The sequence below is a fragment of the Chelonoidis abingdonii genome, chromosome 5, assembly GCF_003597395.2.
Source record: "Chelonoidis abingdonii isolate Lonesome George chromosome 5, CheloAbing_2.0, whole genome shotgun sequence".
Taxonomy (NCBI): Eukaryota; Metazoa; Chordata; order Testudines; family Testudinidae; genus Chelonoidis; species Chelonoidis abingdonii.
Genome location: NC_133773.1, coordinates 56,253,081 through 56,263,205, shown reverse-complemented (window position 1 = coordinate 56,263,205; position 10,125 = coordinate 56,253,081). Strand labels below are relative to the sequence as shown.

Genomic DNA, 10,125 nt, shown 5'->3' with positions numbered 1-10,125 from the left:
CTGGAACCAATGGAAGCACCACTCCAAGGCACTGCTCAGAGGACCAGACCTTTTGATGAATGTCAGTTGAGAGCTCTCAACACCTCCTATGATAGGTAAGGAGATGTATCTTTGGACATTCCAGTGTCCCTGCAGTTTGACATCTGTGCAGCATTTGGTTTATACTCTGGAATTTTGAAGTGCTAGAAAATAGCTACCTCTGTTGAAAGACATTCCTCATTTTCAGTGTTGAGGGTCATACCTACTTATGCAGTAAATAACTCTGTACATTCAGAGATCTTTCTGGCTGTCAGCTTGATGCCGGTTTGTCAATGTGACTATGAAAAAGAATCGCAGTGTGACAGCATGGTCCATTACCAGAAATCAGGTTTTGTGAAAGACCTTTCTGCTCACTTGGGCTGCAATTTCTAATTACCATGGTAATCTGTTGTGAAATGTTAACCCTATCATACACCAGAGTCATTGACAATGGATTACTCGACTTAGTCACCTCCTAGCCACACCACCTTGTGTGCAGCAATGCTCACAATAAAAAGCAAAATTTACTAGTCATAAGAAAACATCTGATTCACATCAGAGAAGACTGGCAAATAGCTTTCATTTTTCCTGCTTGCAAAAAACTTCTTACCACAACCCATGGCTAGTTTAACTCTCCACAGGAAGATTTGGAACACTGTCCATCTTAATTCCTCCCCCCCTTTACATTTTATCATTTACTAAACCCTCAAAACAGGTGTTACTCTTACTTCATCCTTCCTTAGAAATGGTGGGCAAGACCCTCGGCTAAAGTCAATGGAGCTACGTTGACTTGCACCACCCGTGGATCTGACCCTGTATCTTGAGCTGCTCTAAAGGGTTTTTTTTAATTGTTTAATTCCATCTGAGAACATAAAGAAGAAAAATTGTGGGCCTGATTCACAACTAGATCTTAACCAGGGAATGTGTAGAATATAGATGCTAGATTGGTATCCAAGAAAATATAGGGAGTGGTGTACCATAGTGGTGAATCAGTTTTTCAGTCAGTTACACTGGTGTACAACTGGAGCAACCCTGTGGTGTCAGGCCCTTTTATGTTTTTTTTCCTGATGCTTCACTAATCTATGTTCTGCATATTCCCTGATCACACACCACATATTACTTGGAATACTAGTTATAGGATGAATAATAGACAACATAATAGCCAAGCCCTGCTCACCTTATTCAAGCAAGTAGACTTATTGACCTCAATGGAACTGCTTGTGTGAGGAAAGTGAGCAGGATCTGGCCTTCATTTTGTATAGCATTCTTCATACAATCTTTATTACTAATAATCTTCTTCAGGTGTAAACTCCAAAGCTGTGTGTGCGCACGTGCTCGCTCTCTCTCTCTCTCTCAACAGAATTTGGTCCAATAAAAAATATTACCACACCCACCTTGTCTCTCTCAAAATAATTTTTTGCATATATTGATGTACAACGTACAGCTTTAAGTCACTGAAGAGACAAATCCTGATAAAAATTGATTGCTCCCAACCACACTTTAATCTTGAAGTCTTAACGCCAAAGAATATGGCCAAGGAGTATGGAGAACTATGGCTTAGCCTACTGTACCTTAAAAGTACTATATCTGAGAGAGAAAAGTTTTTACTCTTTAAATCACCATTGGCAAATTTAAAAACTAATAAAAGCAGTAAATTGTATAAAGCTCTGGATAAAAGTAGTATCTGGTGTCCCAGTGTGCCCTCTACTGCTTCTACAGAAACAAACGAAGTAGTTTTTTGAATGCTTTACTGGTGCAACAACCACAAATTAAACCAAAAAACATTTTTAAAACACAAAAAGACTTACAGGGACTGAGCTTGGTCTCACTGTAGTCGATGGCAAATGACCAATTCATTTAAATGGAAGGAGTAGCAGGGTAAACATACTTAAAATTATTAACCCAGTTTTTATTTTTTTCTTCACGTTCTTAAGAGGATATTACAAAAAGTAAATAAAATATGATAAAAGTATTTTATACTCTTCTCCCTATACCAGAGTAGCATTAGGATAAATCTAGTCAAAAAATTAAATGTGCTTTTTTTTAAAAAATGGAGACTGTTTTATTCCAATAGAAATTGATTTAAATAAACATTCCTTTTCCCTAGCATTGAGCTGGTACATACTTTCACTTTCCATCTTCACCAAGAAACATACTGAAAATGTAACACTGGCCAGGCGATTTTCACTAGCCAAACTGCAAACAGTAAAACAGAATAAAGTGTAAAAGATAAATATGATTTTACAATTATTTCCATTTTAATAATTAAGCAAAACTGAGCACCGAATGTTATAATATAAATGATCCCTAAATGCATGTTTGTTTTCGCTTGTTTGTTTAAAAAAAACAATTATATTCATGGTGGATCTTTAATTTGCCTTTTCTGTAAATATTGGTATACAATTAATAGTTTTGTCATCTTATAAGTTTAGGTAAGCTCCTTGTTGTGTCTATAAGAATAGGCATTCAGTAAATTAGTTTCTCAAGCCTTCCTCTTCTCTCCCCAGTGCTATAGTTTGAAAATCTCAGCCTTGTCTCATGTGGATTTGCTAGTGTTTGTTTGGCAGAACAGATACTAAGTAAAAGATAACACAAACTTTCTGCAGTAAACTCAAAACTTTGCTTCTGAATATACACCCCAGGGAACTTGATAACCAAACTAGGAAAGGAGCAACTGCCCTCCTGTTCCTTAAACACCTTTGGAGAGTCAGAGAAAGATGTTTATGGTAATAAGTATCAGAGGGGTAGCCGTGATTGCTGCTTTTACAGATCCAGACTAAGTCTGTGGCACCTTATAGACTAACAGACGTTTTGGAGCATGAGCTTTTCTGGGTACATCTAATGAAGTGGGTATTCACCCACAGAAGCTCATGCTCCAAAACGTCTGTTAGTCTATAAGGTGCCACAGCTCTCTTTGCTGCTTTTATGATAATAAGGGATTTGAAGCAGGTTCAGTGTCACTTTCCCCAGTTGGGACAGCACTCAACAAGCTGAAGCGCCACACCTGAAACTAATTGTGTAAGAGCTTAGTATTAGTCTTACCACAGTACAGCTCTATAGTTAGTTGATTGAAAGAAGAGCTAAAAAGCCCCATGCTGCTCTCAATGACACCTGTGTAAAGGCAGAGACATTGCGTTTAAACAGAGGGCAGCCCCTGGCTCTTAAAGCTGATTCAAGGAAGCACGGAGAAGCTGTGGTTCCTAGTGTTAGGATAAACCATTTTATGTGAGGTGAGAGATGAGTATGTCAGAGCATAAACTGAAGGCTTTGTGCCCTGGAGGGGTACACATTAAACTAGAGCCATTCGTGGGGGCACTGGAGCCCTAGTCAGCTGAAGTCACTGCAGTCCCAGAAAAGACGAGTGGGTCCCTGTAGTGGAAAAAATCAGAGCCTGGGGGGAGGGTTCCTGTCTCCCCCTCTCCTGAGAGCTGAGATACTTTGTCCAGGAGTTGCTTTCTTCATCTCCTCTAGGCTGTAGGGCAGGCGCTGGGTCCCCGGGTGGGCTGTATCAGGCTGCTCTGGGGCGGTGCTAGGAACTGCCGCCCCCCCCCTCTTCTCTTTAGTGCCTGCAGCCGCCTGGGGCAGAACAGAGCGCACCACTCGCCCAGCTACGAGAAGAGGAGGCGGCCAGTGCACCTTGCCGCGGAGCCGCAACAGCCGCGCTTCCAGGGGGCTATGGCTAGTGATTCGCTCTGCCCCCCCTGCTGCCGGTGCTGCTGGCCGCGGCGTTGCTGTGCAGCCTGGCGGCTGGGCAAGAAGCGCAGCAGGACCCGTCCCCGCTTCCCCTCCTCTTGCCCCCGGGACTCGGCGGCGGCGCGCCCGGGCTGCTGGTGGCCGGCGGGGGGCTACGGGTGCCCTGCGGCCGCTCCGTGGTGCTGGACCCGGCGATCCGCGTGCCGCTGGGGGAGACGTGCGAGCTATCGGCGCTGGAGAGCGAAGAGCCGGGCCCGCCCAGCCCCGGCGCCCTCTCCCCGCGGCGCTTCCCCTGCCGCTTCGGCCAAGGCCACTACACCCACTACGGCGCCCCCAGCACCGGCCGTTACCGCCTGCGCCTCCAGCGGCGCTCGGGCTCGCCCCGCCGCCCGCGCCTCCTGCCCCTGGCGCTGCCGGTGGAGGTGCTGGTGCAACCGCCGCGCCTGCTCCGCCGTCACCTGCCGCTGGAGGTGGAGTCGCGGCTGGGGCTCAGCCCGCCCCTGGACGGCACCGTGCTGGGCTTCCCAGAGGGCCGCTGCCGCCTCACCGTGCGGCCCCTGTCGGACCGCGGCGCCCCCGTGCCCTGGACTTCGGGGCGCTGCTGGTGGCCGAGGTGCAGCAGTTCGTGCTCACCGCCCTGACCCCCGACATGCTGGCCGCCGAGGACCTGGAGAGCCCCCCGGACCTGCTGCTCTTCAGCCTTACCATGCCCTGGCCCAGCCCCAGCGGGCGGGAAGGTGAGGATCTCCGACTCCGGGGCTACCTACTCAGCATCGACGAGCCCAACCCACCGCTCATCTCCTTCACCCAGCGGAGCTGAGGGAACTGAAGATCACCTACCAGCCGCCCACGTGGACTCAGACCAGGGGTGCATCTTCTAGCTGGAAATGAAGGTGTTGGACTCTTGAGGATGCCTCTTTGAAGCCCTTCGCCTTCATGGTGGTGGTGAAGCCCATGAACATGCTGGCCCCAGTGGCTACCTTCAGCCAAGGCGACAGACCGCAGCTGATGCTCTTTGAGGGCCAGTCAAGGCCTCTGTCTGGCACTCTGGAGATAAGCGATGAGGACTATCTGAGCGAGGTGAAGGTCTGGGTGACACGGGGCCTGCGACATGGTGAGCTCAGGGTACTGGGTGCACCACCCAGCCGCAAGTACTTCACAGCAGCCGAGCTGGAGGCTGGGCAGGTTGTTTACCAGCACTATGGAAGCGAGCACAGCTACAGTGACAACACTGTGTTCCACATGGAGTACGAGCAGCACCAAGTAGAGTTTCTTTTCCCCATCATCATTGCCCCTGTTGATGACCAGCCACCCCTGCTCAATGTCAACACCGGGCTGGTGCCGAGAGAGCGCCAAGCTGTCCAGCTCTTGCCCTTTGTTCTCATGCCACTGACATTGATTCTGAAGAGTCGACTATTCGCTTTATACTTCAGGAAGACACTGAGGAATCTACCCACATCTTACGCTCCCAGCACCTGGGTGAGCTGCTCCTGTGCCAGGCAGAGCCACCGGCATCCTTTGAGAGTGAAGAGGACGTGGAGGAGGCTGGTGGTGCTTCCTCCTCCTAGTGCTTTGTGGAAAGTGAGGGTGTGTATGAGAAGGCGGTGAGCGAATGTCTGCAGCAAGACATCCTGGATGGAAGGCTGTTCTACAGGCACACAGGACCCCATAGCACCAGTCCTGTGATGGACCACTTTCTGTTCCGCCTTAGGATGACAGTGAGCCCCCTAACCAGTCTGGGGAGCAAGTGTTCACCATCAAAGTGCAACCAGTAGACAGTATGCCCCCGGAACTGTACCCAGGCACCAGCTTACGATGACAGTCTTGGAGTACCAGGTGACCCACTTCAAAAAGTGCTGTCTGCGCTATGCTGACCTTGGCACAGATGACAGCGAGTTGAAATACACCCTGCTTACACCCCCAGCTGACATAGATGAGAACCACCCTGTACTGTACTGGCTGTAGAGATTGTGCTGGCTGAAGAGATTGTGCTGGCTGACAACCCTCTGGTGTCCATTACTCAGTTCACCCAAGCCCAGGTGAACCATCAGAAGGTGGCATACCGGCTGCCTGACCAGGAGCTGGGTATCACCCCAAGGGTGGTGCAATTTAACTACAGTATAAAGGACTCGGCGAGCAACACTGTGCTAGGGACTTTCACTCTCTTCCTGCAGCCAGTGGACAATCAGCCACCCCAGATCACCAACATGGGTTTCACTGTGCTCGAGGAGAGCAACTTCCTTCTCACCAGCAGTCAGTTGGATGCCACTGACCGGACACAGACACAGATCAAATTATATCCATCTTAAACTAGGCACCCCAGCATGGCCACCTTTGCTACCTGGAGGGGCTTATAGTCCAGGGAGAATCTTTCCTGCTAGGTGATATTGCCAGTGGGCGTATATCCTACCAGCACAGTGATGATGAGTCCACTAATGACTCCTATCAACTGGAAGTGAGTGATGGCATTCACCATGTGCCAATCACTGTTGGGATCGCTGTGCAGCCAGTGGACAATGAAAGGGCTAGTATCACTCTACCTGGTGGTAATGAACTGCTGGGACCCTCTATTGATGTGCAAGAAAATGATGTCACTGAGATCACTACTTCTCTTCTCCAGGGCACAGATGAGGATACTGATGATCTGTCACTGCCTTTCTTTGTGAGGGATCCACCCAAGCTGGGTGACATCCTGGTAAATCGGGTGCCCATGGAGAGATTCACCCAGCAAGACTTTATCAGTGGAACAGTAGTCTATGCTCACACTGGTGGAGAGATTGGCCTGAAGAAGAGGTATGACTCTTTCAATCTGACCATCTCTGACCTGTACCATGAATGGGTGGTGGGAGGCAGCACAGTACAAGGGGTGTGTGTGTCTGTGACTATGCTGCCTGTGGACAGCATTGCACCTAAGGTGATTGTGGGGCCCGAGCTGTTCATTGTCTCAGAGGGAGGGAAGAAAGCTCTGACTCAGCAGCAGCTGGATACGGAGGATGTGGATACTCCCATGGATGACATTTTATGCACCATCACAGTTCAGTCCACTTCTGGATACCTGGAGAACATCTCTCCAGCTCCTGGGTCTGAAAAGTCTAGGGCTGGCACTGCCATTAGTGCCTTCTCCATCAAAGATGTTCATCTGGGACATATCAGCTATGTTCAGAGCATCCACAAAGAGTTGGAGCCCTCAGAGGACAAATTCACTTTCTGCTGCTCCAATGGCGTCAATGTCTCCCCACACCACTTCTTCCCGATTATTATCATCACCCCTACCAATGATGAAAAGCCTGAGCTGTTTGTGCATGCATTTGTGGTGCTGGAGGGAATGAGTCTGGTTATTGACACACCCATTCTCAATGGTGCCAATGCTGATCTTCCCCTCCAGACCACCTGCACGTCTTCTTCATCAGTGTTCCCCCCAACCATGGGCGAATTGTGCAGCAGCTGACGTCTGGCGCCATACCCATCCGCAACTTCACACTGGAGGAGATCCAGGAGGCCTCCAGCATTGTCTATGAGCATGATGACTCAGAGATTAAAGAGGTCAGCTTCAAAGTCCAGCTAAGTGATGGCCAGCACACAGTGGAACAGAAAGTGTTGATCATGGTGATCCTTGTGGATGATGAGACCCCTAGGATGACTATCAATGATGGGCAGGAGATAGAGATCGGTGAATCCAAGGTCATCACTAACAGAGACCTTAAAGCCACAGACATAGATTCAGAGAACAGGAACCTCACCTACATCATCCGCTTGGCACCCAGGCAGGGTCTTCTGCAGTATCTGAGCAAACACGGGGAGCCATTAGGGAACATTACAGTGGGTATGAACTTCACCCAGGATGATATAGACCAGGGTTTTATCCGTTATGCTCATATTGGCCAACAAGGGGTCCGTGACCTGCTTAAATTTGATGTCACTGATGGCATTAACCCTTTGATAGACATATACTTTTATATTACCATCAGCAGCATTGACATAGTCTTCCGTGAGGTGATTAACAAAGGGGTAACTCTGAAAGAGGGTGGGAAGGTGATGCTCACAACTGACCTGCTCAGCACTAGTGACATTAACAGCCCTGATGAGAACCTGCGCTTCAGCATCACCCAGGCCCCTAGATGAGGACACTTAGAGATCTCGGACAATCCTGGGGTGCCTGTTGCTTCCTTCCTTCTCTCTGCTCCAGCTAGCTGGCAATAAGATTTACTATATGCACACTGCAGAGGATGAAGTGAAGATGGACAGCTTTGAGTTTGAAGTGACAGATGGCTATAATACGGTCTTCCACACCTTCAGGGTCTCCATTATGGATGTGGACAATAAAAAGCCAATTCTGACTATCAATGACCTTGTGGTTGAGGAAGGGAAGACCAAACTGATTCCCCCCTTTGAGTTGACTGTGGAAGATCAGGACACCCCTGACCATTTGCTCCTTTTCATGGTTACCCAGGTCCCTGTCCATGGCCAGATTTTATGTAACAGCAGCTATCCTGTGACCAGCTTCACCAAACTAGATTTGAATGAGAATCTGATTAGCTATAGACATGATGGCACAGAAACCAGCCAGGATAGTTTATCGTTCACTGTGACTGATGGGACCCACACAGACTTTTACATTTTCCCTGATACTATCCTGGAGACTCATCAACCCCAGCTGTTGAAGATCCAGATCAATCCCCTGGACAATGGGGTGCCACAGTTAGTGGTGAACAAAGGTGCCCCAACTCTGAGAAACCTTCCAACTGGATGCTTGGGTTTCTTGATCACCAGCAAGTCACTGAAGGCAGAAGACCGAGACAGCCCACACAAATTGCTGAAGTACAAAATCACAGATGGCCTAGAGCATGGATTCATCATTAATATTGGCCTTGAAAATGAGAGCATTAACACATTTACACAAGGTTGGTGCTAATGGATTTATTAATTTACAGCCTTTAGATCCAAAACTATACCTTAGACAATTCACTTGCTCGCTTATGAGGTAATTTAAAGTTAAACTGGATTGTCTTTTAAAAATAATGACACAAACTTAAACCATTTACAAGGTACATGGGTAGCTTTGAAATTACAAATAAATACATTTTAAAAGGAAGCTGAAAGGCTTGTTTTACTGCCAACACTTAACCTAAAGTTCTCTCAAGACTTGATAACATCCCTAACGTGGTCTAATGGTTAGGTCCTGGTACAATGCATCAGGAGGCATAGGGTAAAATTTTCAAAAGCAGCTGTGGGTATCTCTACACAGCCCATGCTGTGAGCCTGGATTAACAGACTCAGGATTGTGGGATTCACCCTAGTGCTCTAAAGCTAGCTGTGTAGGCAGCACTTTGAAGTTGCAGCTTGGGCTGGAGCTGGAGCTGGAGCGCTAAACCTAGAGATGGGAGTTGGTTTCAGAACCTGAGCTGCAAGTTCAATGTGGTGTCTATGTAGCTATTTTTAGAGTACTAGCATGAACCCTGCAAACTTGAATCTGTTGACCCAGACTGGGAGGCTTGCTGCTGGTTTGTTTCCATGGGCTGTGTAGACATACTTTATGGGATTTAGGAGCCCATGCCGTATTGACTTTCAATGATATTTGAAAGGGATGCCTAAATCACATTTGAAACTGGGACTTGAGAGCCAAAATCACAGAAATACGTTAGAAAATTTTAGCCCTAGCCTCTATTCCTGTCTTGCTGTGTAAGCTATGAGAAGTCATTCCAAGTTCCTGTGCTTTGGTTTCAATATCTGTAAAAATGGGGTTGAAAATGTTTGGCGACTTACTGATGATATGTCAAAGTCTGATCTGGGACCCTGCCACAGGACACAAGTAATTTCCATTGATAGCAATGTGGAGTTACTCATCTCTTACAGGGGGAAAATCAAGTCTTAATTTGGCCCCACAAGTGTTTTTACTCTAGACCTCTGTTCCACCTCCCATGGGTAGATTCCTGACCGAAAGGTGGGGACAAAGGTAAAAGGGGGAAGGCAGCCACCTTTTTGTTTCTAGATTTAGAAAAAGAAGAAAAAGCTATTAGGTTGCAAATCACTATACTTAAAAATCTTTCAGTTAATATTTCAGGCTCTAATATAGTAAAAATTGTTTACAATTCAGCTGGGAATGTTCCACACCTGTAAAGATTGATTTCAATTCACTAAAAGTACTGAAATCAACATAAGGCAAGCAGGTGCCACTGCTATTGAAGTCCACAGGAGTTAACACCCACATATGGCAGGGTAGCATAAGATCCAGGACATTTGCATTGCTGAGTTGGGCATGAAGAAATAGGTATTTTAAGACGCATGAAGAGTGTTCACGTAAAACTCAAACTGTCAACTTATTTCTTGTGTGTGAAGAAGCAAAAGTAAAAGATTGTTAATGAGATTTGATTCAGACTTTTAGTAAGTTCAGAAATAGTCACAGTGTAAAGTAAA

General features: G+C 47.2%; 2 protein-coding genes across 2 annotated transcripts in view; both read left to right on the top strand.

Annotated features, from left to right (window-relative positions):
• Positions 1-3,725: 3,725 nt before the first annotated feature.
• On the top strand, positions 3,726-4,280 carry LOC142045743 (FRAS1-related extracellular matrix protein 3-like; the record flags this gene model as incomplete). Its single annotated transcript, XM_075066733.1, has 1 exon — positions 3,726-4,280. A coding segment is annotated over one exon (555 nt), but the record flags the coding sequence as incomplete, so codon positions are not given.
• A 5-nt stretch (positions 4,281-4,285) lies between these two features.
• LOC116829532 (FRAS1-related extracellular matrix protein 2) overlaps positions 4,286-10,125 on the top strand; it is a gene marked incomplete at its 5' end in the record, with an annotated part of 63,537 nt that continues 57,697 nt past the window's right edge. Inside the window, 11 exon segments of the mRNA XM_075066732.1 lie at positions 4,286-4,523; positions 4,526-4,561; positions 4,564-4,613; positions 4,615-5,092; positions 5,095-5,418; positions 5,421-5,513; positions 5,516-5,658; positions 5,697-5,982; positions 5,985-7,093; positions 7,096-7,878; positions 7,880-8,612. Coding sequence (XP_074922833.1) covers positions 4,286-4,523; positions 4,526-4,561; positions 4,564-4,613; positions 4,615-5,092; positions 5,095-5,418; positions 5,421-5,513; positions 5,516-5,658; positions 5,697-5,982; positions 5,985-7,093; positions 7,096-7,878; positions 7,880-8,612 — 4,273 coding nt within the window.